The following is a 17,280-nucleotide window of genomic DNA, read 5'->3' on the forward strand; positions in this document are numbered from 1 at the left end:
GAGCTCAAGAGTCTGCCCCTGACACACTGCCAACTCCCTCCCAACTGTTCCTCTCACTTCACACTCCCTCGGGCTCCCTTTTGCGGTTTTCTATGCCTTCAGTGTAATGCTGACTTCACTAAAGTAGGCTGGATTGTTAAGTTGTCTGGCTGCCTTGTTCATGTCCCCACTTTATTCAGCTTTGCTATAATATAGATGCATACACAGCAGAGAATAGATCCATTGTAAAAAAGAAAATGAAAATCTACCGCACCCTCAGCCAACAAGTTTGGCCCCTGCGTAGCACACCCTTTAATACACAACAATAACTTTCAAACAGAAGAAATATGAAAGGGTGTCATTGTGTACATACTGATACACAGAGCCTTTCTCAACCCAACTCCTCGCTGCTAAGCCCACAACTGCACTGAATACATAAGTACTCATTAACAGTAGAGGGTAACGCAGAGAAAACCATTATCTAAATGTATATGAACCTCCTCTAAAGTGACTCACAGTTCTTGAGGTTCTCTTGATGCGAGGCCACACACCGAGCAGTGGGAGAGCAGCAGAACACCGTCCTGATACGCAGCCACTCAGCTGATCCAGCTTAGAAGCTCAGCCATCTCATTACTGCACAGCATCTGCTTAGTGTGGTCAAATGCGCACGCGCGCGCACACACACACACACACACACACACACACACACACACACACACACACACACACACACACACACACACACACACACACACACACACACACACACACCCAGCAGAACCCGCTGACATAACCGTCGGTATAACACAACACATAAGACGTTGGTTTATCTTTAAAACATTCTTGCTTTATTTTCAGAAAATCTTCAGGTTTTAAACATACTAGTTTCAAAGAGGTACATTCAGCTTGGAGGTGTGGAGTGTTGAGGCTGGAGACCCAAAGGGCTGGAGGTGGCGAGGTGTCCCTGCCACATTACGCAGGGCTGCTGAGGTGCCTGAAGATGTCCACCTCCAGCCCTCAGACAGGGACAGCGTTCACAACCACAGAGCCTCTCGTGCTTTCTTTCTTTTTTGGACGTTTTGATTTTATTACAAAAGTGGCTGGAAAAAGGTTGCATTAAAAATACAATCCATTATTTTATACTTTTCATTTAGACAGGCAAAACATTAGATTCCAAGATATTTTTAAGCTCTGAAAATAGCATCTCTGATGTCACTTAAAGGTTTTATAATGTATTTTTAACAAAGCAGGCAGCCCCGCTTAGTGTGTCCTCTCTTCCTACATCTGGTAGTCTGGAGGCGACATGTCACAGAGGAAAGAAAAACAGCCTGCTTCATAATCCTGACATCAGAAAAACATGTTGTTTTAGTAGAAAATGGCGCTGAAAGGAGTGTAAAGTTTTCCATTTGTTAAGAACAAATTAACATTACCTTAAATTATTTGTATTTGCTGGAATGACAAGCACTGTATAATATATGTCAGTGGGGTGAAATACAAGGTCAGTACTGGAAAGCACTGCACTGGAGTTATTGTTTGAGCAGGGATCAGTGTAGTAGTAGTAAACTCTATAAATCACCACCCTGACAGATGATTAGTGACAGCTAATCAGTTGAAACCAAGAGTTGAGATAACCTGGTAAAAGTACTGGCACTGGTTCAGAGTTTGACTCTGGGATACTGGGAGTGTGTTGTCGGGGCTGCCTGTCTTTGCATGTATGACAAAGACTACTAAAAGGGATTGGCACAGGCTCACATCAGGACTGGAGTAACACGCCAAGTTAACTAGCACAAGATTGACCAATCTTCACTTTATGCAATAAAAGTATAACATTTGTGAGTAAAAGTACACATAACAATAAATATGTCAAAATCGACAATACAGATTTGTGGAAATAACAGAAAACAAGAACATTCAGAAACAGTATTGAAAAGTGTTTGAAATCATGGCATGTTTGAATGGAATGTATGAAGCACACAAGAAGTTAAAGGAAGGAACAAACGGTCCACTCCGTCATCCTGTCAGTCAGTACATTTGACCAAAAACAGGAGGAGGGAGACCGAGCCTGGAGCCCCGAAGTGGTGTTAGCTATGTCGACTCTGCAGGTCTGGAGTTGATTTTCTTTACACTCCAACTTCAGCCTGCCCGAGACAAATTATGCAAACTAGATAATGGGTAATGAACATAAATACCTCATTTAGGCTTTAGTGCATGTACGCAATAATGTGTACAACGTGGTATTTTGTGCGTGTGTTGTTCTTGTCTATCTGAAATGGGCATGTGTGTGTGTGCTCAGGCATATATTCATGTGCCTTAGTGACTATCTAAGCAATGAGGAAACCAACTTCCTAAATAGTGCAGGAAATGTTGAGGCGAACTACATCAATGAGGTTTAAATAATCCTGGTTTTCATGACACACGGGCATTTCTCTATTTTCTCGTCCAGCATGCATTTACAGTAACACAGACAAACACACACTTCCAGGTCACACTTCTGTGGACAGAATCTGATCGCAATACGTTCATCTTTTTGGCTTCGAGCAGATGCTCTCATACATCTCAAAGCTAAGTATACACAGTACGGAACATATATTAATATTCTCATCTTAAATTTACTTTTAAATTATCTCTGAGGTTGGAAGATTTAGGTCTCGCTCTGAGCAATGTCTTATTGCTTAACATCTCTAATCTATCTTTCAATCTTGCGTACACACACACACACACACACACACACACACACACACACACACACACACTTTGGATTGAGTGGTATATATGGCCTCCATTAGCTCCTCTTATGTCTTAGTATTCAAAAGAGAATGCAGATTGATCATTGGAAATAATCATATGATCCTCTATAAACCGTTCTGAAATCGCCTTCAGCAACCTTTTTTTCTTGAATAATTTAGACCCGTGAATGAGTGCAAGTACTGAAACATATAACCAAATAAAGAATAACTTTTGAAAAGCACAATAAGTATAAAGTAGAATAACCGTTCAAAGTGTAACCATTGGAGAGGATGAGATCATTATATAAAAACTTTGCAGAAAACAGTGATTGAACATTAGTGGAGTGAAGCGTTCTGTTGAGCCTTCTTTCATGCAGGTGAACCATTCTTAGAGTGGATATTATTACAACTGCTTGTTAAAACACAGCAGTTGGACAGAGCTACTGACAAGGCAGCCGTGTATGCATTCATTTGTAAGCTAGTATTTTTTTTTAAAGAAGTAAAAGAAAGAAAACTCATGCCTGTCATCTGGGTAGATATTTAAAAAATAATGCAGGGCACTGCTCTGCAGGCATGCGTTGGGGGGTTTGGAGCTGTTGGGATTGGGCAGAGAAGGAAAGAACCCTTCCCCCCCAGTCAGCACATCTTTACTCTTCTTCCTCTTTTTCTTCTTCTCCTCCTCCTCTTTTAAGACCAGGCATGATGGCAGACAGCTCTGACCTGAATGGTATGGGGCACAATCCTTTCTGCCTTTCACTCGCGCTCCTTCAGGTGCTTATAGGATAGTGGTGTGACAGCTGCGGTCTGGAAAAACACAAGTAGATGGATTTTACTTCAATGTTTTCATTTTGAGCTCGAGCCGGCACGAGGAAGAGGACGAGACACCTTGAAAACACCCAAAATTGTCAATCGAGAGAATTAATTGGGATTAGCCACGTACCACAAAACACCTCAAAACAAAACAAAAATGACACCTTTCCCGCCACCAGAGACAAAAAGAAATTAGTAAAGGAAATCATTCCACCCGGTCTCATTCTAGGACATTGATCAAATTTAAGTAGGGTTTGTCTCGCTGTAGTTTACCTGGATGTTGGTAGTAGACCGGCCTCTGACAGCTATTGGGAAAATAGAAATTGAAGTTAAACTGTGAACAATGTTGCAAAAGGCCTGATGCTATTGTCAAGCAACAGATATTAGTGACCCTGGTCCACAGTGACGGGAAGGTGAGACATACAGACCTACCTACAAAAAACATCAAAACACAAAACATTTATCATGGACCCCAAAAAGTGTAGATGCCCTTCAGACCTCAGACCACCTCTGGTGCTCTTCATACTGCTGCCATGAAGCCAATTTAATCTACCCAGGTCTTCTGTATATTTGGGACTAAGTGTTTAATATTAAATCAATAAACAAGACATTATGAAACAATCACACTAATAAATACAGACAAAATATATAATAAACCATGAAATTGAAATGAAATAATCCAACAAATAAAAACTAAAAACATTATAAAACGTCATTTCATCCTGACAGTTTTTTTTGTTCATTCCAGCAGTTTTTCATTTAGTTTTTTAAACCACAGTGACTCTTATTATTTAACAATATCACTTTTAAAAATCACAAATCTTCCCGCCCCATCTGTCATCTATTAAATAAAAGCAAACAAATTGCCCAGAACAAAAGAAAATGTACATTTTAACATAAAGTGCTGGAATAAATTAAATTAGTTAAAAAAAAAATGTATTGGATCATTTGCAATTTCATATCGAGCTCATATTTTGTCCACATTTTATTTATTCCATATTGTCTTATTGGTTTATTATGTAATGTATGTTTCCATATTTACCTTGGGAATTTGTTAAATATTTCATCATGTGATGTTTCAATTCATTTTGCCACCCCCTGAATGTAATGCAGCACCACTGTCTGAGGTTAAGGCAACATCACATCATGCATGAGTTAGGCTCAGCACTCACAAATGCATACATTTTTTTACCAGGAAAGTAAGCAGACGGCTACCACCAACACAGGTTTGTACGTGCACACAGGACGAAGCGACCATGGCCAAACTTCAGCGGAATAAACGGTACATGAATGTCAGACTGGGGAAGTTATAGTCACAGACCAGCTCTGTTGTTTCACAACGTCAAACAAGAAAATCCAAGCAAACTGAAACGAACACCTCACACTCAGACATTCCTTGTACAAAAATGAGATGGATTGAAATTAATAACATTGGAAATTGGGATTTAAAAAGCACATGCAGACGATTATAAAAGCAGGGCTTCCAAAGGGAGGCTGAAAGGAGCATGTTTTTAAGGTTTGGAACATCAGGCCTAGAGATGCAGTCACTTGTTACAATAGGTGCATCATCTTAACAAAAATGTTGACAAGACTTGAATCGGACATGGAAAAGGTGCATCTCTTCAGCCAGCCAATATCAGCTCATACAACACAGAAGAACACACTGGTCTTGTTGAATGTGGCCTGTATGCCATTATGCCTTTGATTCTCTTGTTAAAACTCAGCGTTAGTGACCAGAAAAGCTGGAGAGGTTGGCCGGGGGGGATATCTACTCTTTGATTGGCTTAAATGGCCTGGAGGTGGGGTGGTACCTGTTCAAATGACAGTATTGGACTCATCTGAAAAGGTTCTCATGAGCAGGGGCCTGGCTGATGACCGGGGAGACTGGTGGCCCCCCACGTTCGACTGAACCGGCTTCTTCTAGAAAGGTGAGGCAAGAGACACCAATGACATTACTACGCTGACAAACACACACTTCACTTCTCTCTCTCCACCTTGTGCTCCCTCTCGCACACAGATAAACATATATACACACAGGGAACAAACATACGCATACACAAAGACTTCAACACTGGACAATGAAAATCAGCCCACATGCCTTTTTCGACACCTTTTCCTTGCAATAACATTATTTTCAGAAGCCATGGCTCTTTTTGAACTGCTCCATATTAATACGAGGACAAGATCCTTTCACATTTCTCAAAAGCATGTTCGTTATAACATGCAGACACAGACAAATTGCAGAGGCCTGCAGGGTTTGTGGTGAGGGTCCAGGATGAGGTTGTTGACTTGAGCCTCATGCAGGTAAGTTTGGGTGCTTAGACGTGCTGCATTCACCTGACTGGACATGCGGAGGCAGCAGGCATTGGAGCAGCACAGGCAGCTGGGAGGAAACACTGACTGATACAACTGGACAGACGAGAATGGAAGACCGACTGCACGTTTGGACACCCGGTCCTACTTCACACTGCTTGGGCGCACACACACATTGGCCCACTGAACAACATTCCTCCCAATTTGATAAACATGTATAAACAAATGCACTAAAGTCAAGATGTGGCCCTTCAAGGACAGCATTCTTGATGTAATGCCTCATTTGAACCGAATTGGGACTGTAAAAAGTCACAGAAAGTCAACCCGAGTTACTTTAGAAGGTAAGGAAGGAGTCAAACAGTGGGAGAGGAAGGACACAACAGGTAGGAAACAAGCAAGACTGGCGGATACAGAAACTCTGCAGGAAGAGATTTAAGTATAAGAGCCGACAGAAAGAAAAAGAGACCTCAGTCACTCCACGAGAAGCTGTGAGTGCTAGCGGTCTGCGACAACATGAAGATAGTAGATGTCCCCGAGGAAGGAAGGCGATGTTTCATCTTTAGGGAGGCAAGTCCAGAGAGGAAGAGAGAAGAAATAGGAGGTGAGACAGAGTTAACAAAAATAAAGTGTTTAGGTGCAAAAGCGAGGGCACTAGTTAGGAAAACAATGTTAGAAAGGTGGAAAACGATAAAAATGCTGGAGTACTGTAATAGTTACACTGTACCACATTTAGCAACAACTGTCAGCAACAAAATTCACAGCATGCCTAGTCTTTCAGCTATTAATATACATATTAAATTACTACATTGATTGTATCAAGTACATACTGTACAAAACTGCTGTAAGCACTTAAAATATGTGCAAAACATTTGGTTTGGTTTAATACTTTTCCCCAATAAAACTCGTCTAGACACAATTTAAAGTGCGGAATGCCAACCATTTCCAGCTTGGAAAACACAATTAGCCTCATGGGAAACTAATTGAATGGACAAATTATTTCTGGGAAAGTTGTCTTCTAGATAAATGGGAGGTAAATGGAACTGTCCCTCTTAAATGAAGGCATGCAACAAAATGCTAAGAACAACAAAACCTGATTTTAAAGATGCAGTGGAAAAAAAACAACTTAACCATACTATTTACCCTGTGACCGTGTTAATAGTTCCATTAATTGGTACCTTGCCAAATACAGTAAATGTATAACAAATAAATGAAAAAACATTCACTTTTCTCTTCCTGTAAAATGTTTAAATGTTTAAACTCTGGGGTGTATCCGTACATTTTCTCAATAAAATGTGATTTAATGTATAGATAACCCCACCTATTGACACTTCACCACTAGCCCAAGTGTTATAGCAGAGTGCCATCATGGATCAGAATTGTGTGTTTACTTGTCAGCTCCAAAAAAAATGTGCTGACAAAACAAAATTGTTGTCTCATTCATTCATTTCTCCCTCATCCACAGCCTCCTGATTTAACAACACATGCGAGGGAGTTGTTGGTGGAGGCCAATAGTCCTCTACAGTGAAGCTTTGCTCCATATATATATACACAAAGTTAAACTAGTAAGTCAACTTGAGTAATCCAGAATATGTGATGGATTTCATTTCTATCCCTCTTGTAACTATACCCCAACCATGTTAGGGGTATAGTTAATTAATGGGCTCCATTAATGATGACCAAAACCACCAATGGTTAAATTGTCAGAAAGTAAAATAAATAAATAAATCTGGGAGAGAAGTGTGTGTGTGTGTGTGTGTGTGTGTGTGTGTGTGTGTGTGTGTGTGTGTGTGTGTGTGTGTGTGTGTGTGTGTGTGTGTGTGCGTGTGTGTCTCAGCTCTACCTGTCGAGCCCCAGTTCCACGAGGCTTGTGGAACACCACAAGCAGGATCTCTGGCAGTAGGCTGAGCAGGATGAGCAAGATGATGACCAGCCAGGCTGACACTGAGCTCAGCATGTTGGCAAACACAAAGTACAAACGTTGCTGCTTCAGGAAAGGCCTGCAGGAGAGAGAACATGTTGGTTTACACTGACGGAAGAGCAACAGGGTTTGAATAGAAAATTAAAAACATCATGTCAGCTCCAATGGCTATGTTGGTTATCTCATGACAAGTTGTTTCCTTACCATATTATTCCTCCCCAGAAGAAGCTGAAAAACATGTAGAAAAGCAGGGACCCCCAGATTACAAAGTGGTTGATCCATGTCCAGTGCCGTGTGTCCAGAGCGAGCTAGAACAGCAGAGAAAAGTCACCAAATGTGCATGTTAAATATCCAACACACTTTGCCATATTCAGACAATATATCCACTCTCCTGTGAAACGGCTGTTCTAATGATACACCCTTTCATCAAATAAATGAGCAACGGGGGAGTGTTCTAATGATACACCCTTTCATCAAATAAATGAGCAACGGGGGAGTGCTTTACCTTCAGTGTGACAGTGAAGACAAGGACGGTGAAGACAATTGTTCCATATGACCAGTTGCCAAAAACCTAGATATAAATAAGGCAAATGAGCAAGTGTACTTAGGAGAGAATGCTTAATCAAATAATGTAATTAGGAAGGTGAATTGAATCAAACCTGGCCGTTGTCCTGCAGTGCTGGGTTACCGAACAAAAATCGAACACCAAAGAAGAAGAGCAAGCCGTGAAAGACTCCAAGTAAAGTCCAGTAGAGGAACGGTCTCCACCGTAACATGCCGTTCTTAGCAATCTCTCTACAGAAAGTCGTGAAAAAGAAAGATGAACAATTGTAAAGTCCTAATATTATAATATATAATTCAGTCTCTTTGCATATAATCTAATTTATCAGTGTGTGTGGAATGTGAACGACTCTCTCTTAACCAAAACTCATACTTTCAATGTTTGATGTAATAAAAGTATCTGTTGCTTAATCACATAAATGAAGGTGACTTGGAAATGACTGTTGTTGTTGTTGTAGTAGACATTTACCATTGAACATACAAAGGGTACATGCCCAATTAGTAGAAGCAGCAGGGCCACTTTGCCTTATCAAAAAGTACCGTGTTCATTAAATTGCAAATTTTGCATTTTGAGAATTCATCTTCAAAGTAATAAATGATGGCTCAGTCGTCACATTTTCAGTTCACCGTTTCCATGTTCATTTATAATGTCTCTCAACTTAAAGATCAAAATAAAGACTACGCATTCACAACAACAATACTAGATAAACAAACATGAACTTATGAATTAATATAAATAGTTTTCCTCTTTACTTAAAGGAAGCAAGTTAACAACTGCAAGTAAGCAAAGGTTCCCAGGTTTACCTGTAGAGGCTAGCGTTGTCCAGCAGAACCTCCATGGAGATGTGCTGCTCCAGGAGACTATAAGCCAGGATGGGCATAGAGGTGAAGCAGATGTTGTACATCGTCAGATAGGCCGCGTCATACAGGGGCTGGGGAGGATGGGAGCAGGAGGGGGGACGGTTTGATGAGGAAGAGGAGGAGGAAGGGGGGCGGGGCAACTGGGAGTTAATATCATGGAGAGGACCAAGCGCAAACATACAATCATACTTAACCATACAGTCTGTCATATTAGCAAGCTTATATACATATATCAATGTACTTAGGGTGGATCTATGTCAGGAGTCATGTGGCATGAGTGAGAATAAACCCTCACAAATAGAAAGACAAAACATAAATCGGTAATCTCAAAATGAAGCTATCTATATTAATTCACACACTAATTGAATATGTATATGTCAGGAGCAGTTTTTATACAAACATAGTAGCATAAAACAATTATAAAATAAATGTCCTTCTCATTATTAAGAAAACTGAATTCATCAATGTGCTCCAAATTGCCATTAGGTCATCGAATAGTAACTGAATTTCTATAATGTATTATTATGACATTGTGTTTGTAAAAGTGTAACAACATTCACACGCAGGCACACGTACATGCCACCATGATTACATAATATCCACATGTGATGTACTACGGTGGCAGAACATGCCACATGTCTGCATTACATTATAACAGTGCTACTGTATGTAGTCAGTATCAATCAAAGCTCAGACATCCCATGGGGCAGAGAGGAAGGAGCAATCTGAGGAAAGAGTCTGGCATTCAGGAGGACGAGGAGGTGTGGATTCAAGGGGTACCGCCTCCATTCATGTTCAGAAGATCTTTGAACCTCAGGACATACTCACTTGCTGGGAATAGCCACAGAAGAACTGGTACAAAAACTGAGGTAAGATGAAGCAGAGGTTCTGTAGGCAAACAGAAAAAGAGAAGTCTCACACTGAAGGAGGAACATCACATACATTCATAAGTTCCCATGTGCTTATAATGTAGGTACAATAATTCGTTACATTAACCTGAGTTGAACCTAGAAACTGTTTAAGAGGTTTATTTAAAAGAGGTTTGGTTGTGTCAAATCTGTCACCACATGATCCTCAAATCAAGTTAGTGCCGGGGTTTGTTTGAAAAATACAGAATTTGCTAAAACACAAAATAAGTTCTTAGGCTGAAGTCAATGCTCCTCCTACCTTGTAAAAGAAATATTGCACCAGGTGTGCAATGCGGACATAGTAGAGATGCCCATGAGCCAACAAAAGTTTCTTGAGGTGCTTGAGTTTGGGGATGGCATAATCACTGTTCCTCACTGCCTGCCGGCCCTCTTTACCCTTAATACCTGGAACACCAACAACAAACATCACACACTGCCAGGCTTCCATCATCATCGTCCTGAAATGCAACTAAAACTGCACTGTAGTAAATGCTGATCCTTCCAATTATAAAATAACTGTTTTTCCTACGATAAAATGATTCTTATAATAAATTAATAAAACACCCTTTAAACAATTACATTATAAATTAGCTCATATGTTTTAAAAAAATATTTATTGATTGTGTTTTGTTTTGTGTGTGAGTGAGACAAATTCCTTACCAATGCCAACATGGGCTTCCAAAATCATGCTGACGTCATTGGCCCCATCTCCAATGGAAAGAGTGATTGGACTGCCTTTAGAGTTCTTCACCATCTTAACAATCTAAACATGGAGCAAGATAGAGGGAAAACTATTTCAAAGACCTGAAACCGAGTGTTCACCGTGAAAACAATTATTTAAAGTTCTTAATAAAAACATATTTCCAAAGTTTTCACCCGATTGTTCTGACCTGTGCCTTTTGAAGAGGAGCCATGCGACAGCAGAGCACAGATGTGCAGTTTTGACAAATCTGCAGGAACAGGTTCTTGTAGCGACTTGAGTTGGATTCAGAGGAGGAGTTGAGCACCATCGAAAGAGTGGCTCCGTCTATGATAAAACCATAGTCCTGGTTTGCTGAAGACCAGGTCCTACAAAAGAGAACAAGGAAATAGATTCAAGTTTGATCATCAGTAAGATTCAGATTGGTTAAATAATCACCCTAATACAGGAACCAAGCATCATAAAATGACCTTAATACAGATCATGAAAGTCAAAGTACCAACCTGGTGACGCCGGACTTAACCGGTGGTGCATCCTGCACAGCTTTCTTGTGGTATTCAAGCAAGAGCTCATGCAGCCGTTCCTCCCGCCTCCTCCCTCCATCCTCCAGAGTACGAACAGTAAGCTCCAACAGCTCTGTATTTCTCTGGAACAATCTACAAGCATAGCAGGTGGACTTTGCCGTCTCCATCTTGTCCCCCGTTAGGACCCACACCTTTATACCTGCACCCTGCAGAGCCTCCATGGTCTCTGCTGCCTCCTCTTGAAGCCTGAGGGAAGAGAACAAAAGTAATGAGACAAGTGAAAGATTGTTACACTAACTCGAAAAGCTGACACCAGACAAATGTCACCAGTTAAACAAAACATGGTTTTGGGGGTTCATTTCTTAGGAGTTCTAATGCAATGCATTATAACAAAGGGAGACAACTTTTTGACAAAAAAAAACAAAAAACAAAAGCTGCTGCATTTACAAATCATTCATAATCGGTCGGGGAGCACTTTAAATAAATAAATAAAAAGTATTCTTTTGATATGCACATCCTTTTCCTCCAATAATCTGAGAAGACAATAATTACACTCTGATGTAAATTAATGTACTATTTAGTATTTCAGATGATGCAGGCGGATTGTGTTTGTTAATGTATTTGGGAAGAGAGTACCCAATTTCAACCACAAGATGGCGATGTGAGCATACATTAGAAACGTTCAGAATAAAGGGCCCTTTTGGCAGGTGAAATTAGATAAGCCAATTCATACCAGTTAAAACACTACCAGGAAGCTGGTGACATGTGGCAAAAGGCACAAGGAAGATAAATGGTGCTGAAAGGCCACTGATGTAAAGTGTTGAGGTTGCATAAAAAGGAGATAAACATTATTAAAAAAAAGGAGGAATCTGTTCATTTCAGCAAAACACCAAAGATGCAATTATAAAACAGTGAGTCCGAACAGGAAGTTTATTGCTAGGGTCTGCCAACGTTAGCCCTCTCCTGTCAATTTTAGGTGTATTCTGAGATTAACGGCTCCCTAAAATTCTTGGCACTGATCTTTAATATGAGAGAGAGAGAGAGAGAGAGGAGAAGAAGGACAACAGTCACATGCAAGATAACAAAAGACATTCGTCAACTATAAACGTAAGCAGGTTCATCTGTGATAGCTGTCTGGTTATGTAGTACGAGCACCCACCGATCTTCGACAGCAGTCGCTCCTATTAGACTCATGCCAGTCTCCACTTGGTTGTAAACAGCCATGAGCTTCTCCTCTCTGTCCTGCAGAGCTAGTCTAGCTTCCCTCAATCCTGCATCTGCCTGGGCGTAGTCCTCTGCACTGAGATATTTGTAGGCCACACACAGTGTCCGGTAGCCCTCCTGAACAGTGAAACACAGAGCACCCGGTGTTACAAGAAAATCATCTCTTGACATAATTTTATTATTCCAATAAATTTGCTTATGTCACCCACTGTCGCATTACGCTCCACATGCATGCGTATCCTTTCAACCTCCTCCTGCCTGACGCGAGGAAAGATGGAAGAGTCTGCTCCCTTACAGAAGAGCAATGTATCACCTGGACATTAAAAAAAACACACAAACACACAGCATGGTGAGGGCTGAGGGCCAACATTAAATCATGGTCAATGCAATAAACTTGACAGTAATCTCAAGCTCACCTGATTTGGATCTGACTATTACACTCATTCGCCTTCTCACTGGGTCAAAGTTCAACACGTGAAGCAGTTCATACCTTTGGGAGGCACAAAATGGAAATGTACAAAAAAAGTACAAAATACAAAAAAACACCAATAAAACTAAATATTTTGTTTGTGAAAATGACTGACTTACATTTCAACATCATTGTTCCTGGTGAGAATTTTCATGGTCTTACTTTCCATACCCAGAAATGTGAAGCCATACCTGCAGATGGAGACAAATCATCTCAAATGACTCTTGTGTACCCATAACCTCTATGAACTGAATGCATACCATGGACGGTTTTCAAAATCCATTCTGTGCAATTCGTATTCACACCACATGCTTGCTCTTTGAACTCTTGTTAAAATGTCAGTTCATCTCATTGAGTCATAACAGCCCATCTCTTACCTCATGGCACCCTTGACCAGAGCAACCTCATCAGGTGAAGAAGCAATAAAGCCTCTCTGCTCCCGTGGTGGAAGGGGCACCTCTCCATCTAGCCCGAAGCCGTCCATTTCGTCCATCAGTCCGTCCCGTTGGCCTTGACCCTGCTCTGAAGACTCCTTCACCTGGACTGTGTGGCACAGACACAGGGCACGCAAAAACAGCTCCTCCTTTTCCTGATAACACAACATGAACATGGCTTAGCAAAGTAGAATAGGATGCAGTAAAGTGTGTAAAGATGTATGTATAAAAAAAATGTTATGAACCGGTTTAAATGTAACCCTTACACACGTACACTATTCTCTATAATTATCAGTATGGAGTCCTTAAAAAAAAGACATTCAATTTATGGCACTTTTACAACATATTGATCCATTTTAAGGGTTTAATAGGTATATAAACAAACACAAAATTGTGGTAATGTTTTTAAGTGACTCAGCAACTACGTACTTCTTTTATGTTATTTGCAGTTGTTGACATTCAAATTCCTTAAACCTGTACATTTATCTTTAATGTGAGATACAATAATACATATTTACCTTATAGTTTTAGGTATTATTCTGTGACCAATTCACAATTACACAACTTCACAGCCTGAGAATTGTCATCATAAAACATCCGGTGGTCAGTTCTCTATCAAATTTCGTGGAGGTATGCACTTCAACACACATGTTGATTAGCAGTCAATTTAGACAAATGGTTGAATTTTGTGAAGTCATCTTGTGGAAGTATCCGCTATTGTACCACCAGACTTCAGAGCAGCCTCTTAACATTATTCATCCTCCTTCGTTGCACTTTTCTTCTCTTTTGACTACAGTTCTACTGTTATCGTATGTGTATACTTCACCTTTTGAATGTCCTTTTGAATTTTTTAACCCTTGTGTTGTCTTGGGGTCAAAATGACCCACCAACACACATACATGGTAATTTGTGTATGTATTATGCACTGGTATTGTGTGTAAAACTACATGTATTAATTTACAGCCACAAATGGAGCCATATACAGTAGCGGGAGTTTAGCTCTATCTAGTTTAGCTTTATCAACATGTTTGTTAAAGTGCAACAGTCTGAAAAGTGTTATCAGGCGCTCATATCCAAAGCAAACAGCCACTTTGCTCCCCCTCCATGAGGAGTGTTTATGTTGACATGTCAAGGAGCCTGCATGTGGCTGACCTATGAAGGGTCTTTCTGAGCAGCGAGCTATGTAATGGCCATATTTTGCCGCATGTGTGACTTGTACAACAGAAGGAGGCACACCGCAACACCCACCCTGCCAGCTTTCTCCTGCACTTTGTTCACAGGTCCATCTGTGACACAGAATCCGTCCAACTCTGAGCCTGCGTCGCCGTACTTGTACTGGAAGCCATCGATGCAGCACTCTATGAACTCCATGTTGTTCTGAGTGAGGGTGCCCGTCTTGTCAGTGAAGACATACTCCACCTGTGGGCAATGTGATACAAATACATGACAGACTCTTCTTGCAAACCAATAAACATTCAATTTCCCATTTAACAAGTTCCAACAATAAGATTAGGCAATTACGCCCAGAAAGAATTATACTGCATTAATCAGTTTAACGAAGCATTGCCTTTAATTGAAGTAATCATCTGGCAAACCAAGTGTGACTGATCTATGGAAGCACTGTTTAGAGGTGCCATAAAAACAAGGAGTCAGGACAGCACAGCCAATCTAAGCCAATATAAGCAGTTCATATTTTACAGTTGCACTTTAACAATAAGTCTAGAGATCACATTATAATGAACTATACCTTATTTTGGTCTTCAAGGATAAAATGGAAAAAAAAGCTACATATTTTTCTAACTTGTGAACTAGAAGCTGGATAATATAGAAGCTTTTTTAATTTTGTAGCGATAAATGTATGAGATTTGAGTGTAGCAAATATTTTCCTTGAAATTTTAAATAATGCGTGTGTGACTTACAGCTGCCGTGTTACATCGAAACACTTAGTAGGTGTTTAACGCCCCTTGTACATCACACCCAGTTTGAAAATGCGGAATTTACATAAATTTCTTCCTCAATGATATACATTTCTACCATTTGAATGTTGTTTTATTTCATTCTGACCATCTGCCTGCCTCACCTGTCCCAGCTCCTCATTGAGGTCTGAAGTGTTGACCAGTGCTCCCTCCTTGATTTCAGGATCAAAGAAGTCTTTGTCCCATGTGATGAAAAAGGACCCCAAAAATTTTTGCATCTCAACCGTCACATACATGGATACCGGAATGATGAAGTTGAAGAGCACCATGAAGGACAGGAAGTCAGTGAACATCTTTAGGTACTGTTGGGAAAACAATGAGAACACAGGCACATATTTTAATGTATATCTTAACTTCACCACATTGTGCATAAGAAAGTTTTAAGATAGATGTGCTTCAGTTGCCCTGGATTATCCAAACAAGAAGTATAAAGGCACGTTGAAAATCGCTATGTTTATAGTTCACAGCGGGAGGAAGGTAATCAGCCAATAAAATGGACCATGTCACAATGTAGGTCTGCAGTGGCCATTTCACACAGTGGTATGAGTGTGGTTCAGAAGAGTTCAGGGCTTGTAAAACACTAGAATACAATGAAACTGTGACCTTTCAAGTTACAACTACAAGCTCTCCCAGTGTAAGTAGTTACCACATTAACACAGCCCTTGTAGGTACAGTAACATTTGCAATACACATAATACAGACAGAGTACTGATGCAATGCTACCAAGACCTATTAGCTATTCTTCTCCCAGTGGTAGTTTGTGCACGTCTTGGCTTGAACCGTTGTGGTACCTGTCAGACACTTAACTCAGTTCTTTGCTTCGACAACAAGGACAGGCGGGTTTGCAAAAATAAGCACTCACCAGATTGGTGTCCTTCTCTCTCTGAGTTTTCTCATTGTACCAAGGCTCATCCTGTCCGGGCTTGTTCTGCCACACATACTTGAGTGTTGTACACACTAGTGCCTTGCTCACCAATATGCAAAGGTACACCAGAAGGAAGGCATTAATAGACCTGGAAAAAAAAAAAGAAATTAAGTTAATGAGTACCAAATGTATGTCACATATTTTTTACTTGTAAACGTCATTTCCTCTAAACTTACTTCTCCACAGCAGAGCGTTTCTGAGACTTGCCCTGGTAGTTGAGAGCCATCTTTGTCTCCATGCCAGTGTAAACTGCAACACCTTGAGAAAGAAAAGGAGAGGAAGAGGAAGGATTAGCTTTCGAGCTATCTTCACTAAAATATTGCAATAAAGTCAATATAATTTGACTCACCACAGATTCTCTGAGTGTTCTTTAAAGTTGCCCCTTTCAGCAGGAGGTTTTCTGGACCCAAAGACCTGCACAATCAGATTAGTAGATCAAACAGTTACATTAGCTGTGCAATCCACACACTCCTTTTGTCTCTAAATGGAAACCTGGCCTTTACTCTAAAACACTGCAGTGACAATACATAGTGCAACTGCAGTCTGGGCTTACACCCGTTCTAGTGTTCTTGAGAACGACATTGACGTTTGTTTATATGGCCATTACAAATCAGTCAATGACAAATGCCTGTGGGAGTGCTTTGGAAGCATTGGCTGAAGCTATGCAAGCCCGTTTTAATGTTAATGCTTGTCTGAAATGAAGAATACATGGAATAATGATTTATTGGTGAACCAAAGGCAAAACAAATGAGTGCTTAAGCAACTGTGTTTTGATTTTGCTCACACTCAAAGTGGGTTGAGTTATTTTGTGCACGAGTCCTCTCACCTCACTGCTGGCTCCTGGTCGTTTTTATAGATGTGCATACGGCCAACAAACCTGGAACAAAATTACATACATGTTGCTTATATTATTCAATTTGTTAATACCAGAGTGGACTTGAACTTAAGATAT

At 40.4% G+C, this 17,280-nt stretch overlaps 1 protein-coding gene across 1 annotated transcript in view; it reads right to left on the minus strand.

The window, feature by feature from the left end:
* Positions 1 to 3,408: 3,408 nt before the first annotated feature.
* Positions 3,409 to 17,280, minus strand: part of atp11c (ATPase phospholipid transporting 11C (ATP11C blood group)) — a gene marked incomplete at its 5' end in the record, with an annotated part of 37,307 nt that continues 23,435 nt past the window's right edge. Inside the window, 23 exons of the mRNA XM_079228548.1 lie at positions 3,409 to 3,509; positions 3,789 to 3,820; positions 7,669 to 7,825; positions 7,951 to 8,054; positions 8,252 to 8,317; positions 8,406 to 8,541; positions 9,112 to 9,239; positions 9,997 to 10,056; positions 10,336 to 10,481; positions 10,737 to 10,839; positions 10,967 to 11,144; positions 11,280 to 11,546; positions 12,460 to 12,641; positions 12,734 to 12,837; positions 12,941 to 13,014; positions 13,113 to 13,184; positions 13,371 to 13,582; positions 14,676 to 14,846; positions 15,508 to 15,705; positions 16,266 to 16,416; positions 16,505 to 16,586; positions 16,678 to 16,742; positions 17,155 to 17,205. Coding sequence (XP_079084674.1) covers positions 3,473 to 3,509; positions 3,789 to 3,820; positions 7,669 to 7,825; positions 7,951 to 8,054; positions 8,252 to 8,317; positions 8,406 to 8,541; positions 9,112 to 9,239; positions 9,997 to 10,056; positions 10,336 to 10,481; positions 10,737 to 10,839; positions 10,967 to 11,144; positions 11,280 to 11,546; positions 12,460 to 12,641; positions 12,734 to 12,837; positions 12,941 to 13,014; positions 13,113 to 13,184; positions 13,371 to 13,582; positions 14,676 to 14,846; positions 15,508 to 15,705; positions 16,266 to 16,416; positions 16,505 to 16,586; positions 16,678 to 16,742; positions 17,155 to 17,205 — 2,776 coding nt within the window. The 3' untranslated portion in view covers positions 3,409 to 3,472. The remainder of the gene's footprint in view (positions 3,510 to 3,788; positions 3,821 to 7,668; positions 7,826 to 7,950; positions 8,055 to 8,251; positions 8,318 to 8,405; positions 8,542 to 9,111; positions 9,240 to 9,996; positions 10,057 to 10,335; positions 10,482 to 10,736; positions 10,840 to 10,966; positions 11,145 to 11,279; positions 11,547 to 12,459; positions 12,642 to 12,733; positions 12,838 to 12,940; positions 13,015 to 13,112; positions 13,185 to 13,370; positions 13,583 to 14,675; positions 14,847 to 15,507; positions 15,706 to 16,265; positions 16,417 to 16,504; positions 16,587 to 16,677; positions 16,743 to 17,154; positions 17,206 to 17,280) is intronic.

Source organism: Taurulus bubalis, assembly GCF_910589615.1.
Source record: "Taurulus bubalis genome assembly, chromosome: 13".
In the NCBI taxonomy this organism is placed as follows: domain Eukaryota; kingdom Metazoa; phylum Chordata; class Actinopteri; order Perciformes; family Cottidae; genus Taurulus; species Taurulus bubalis.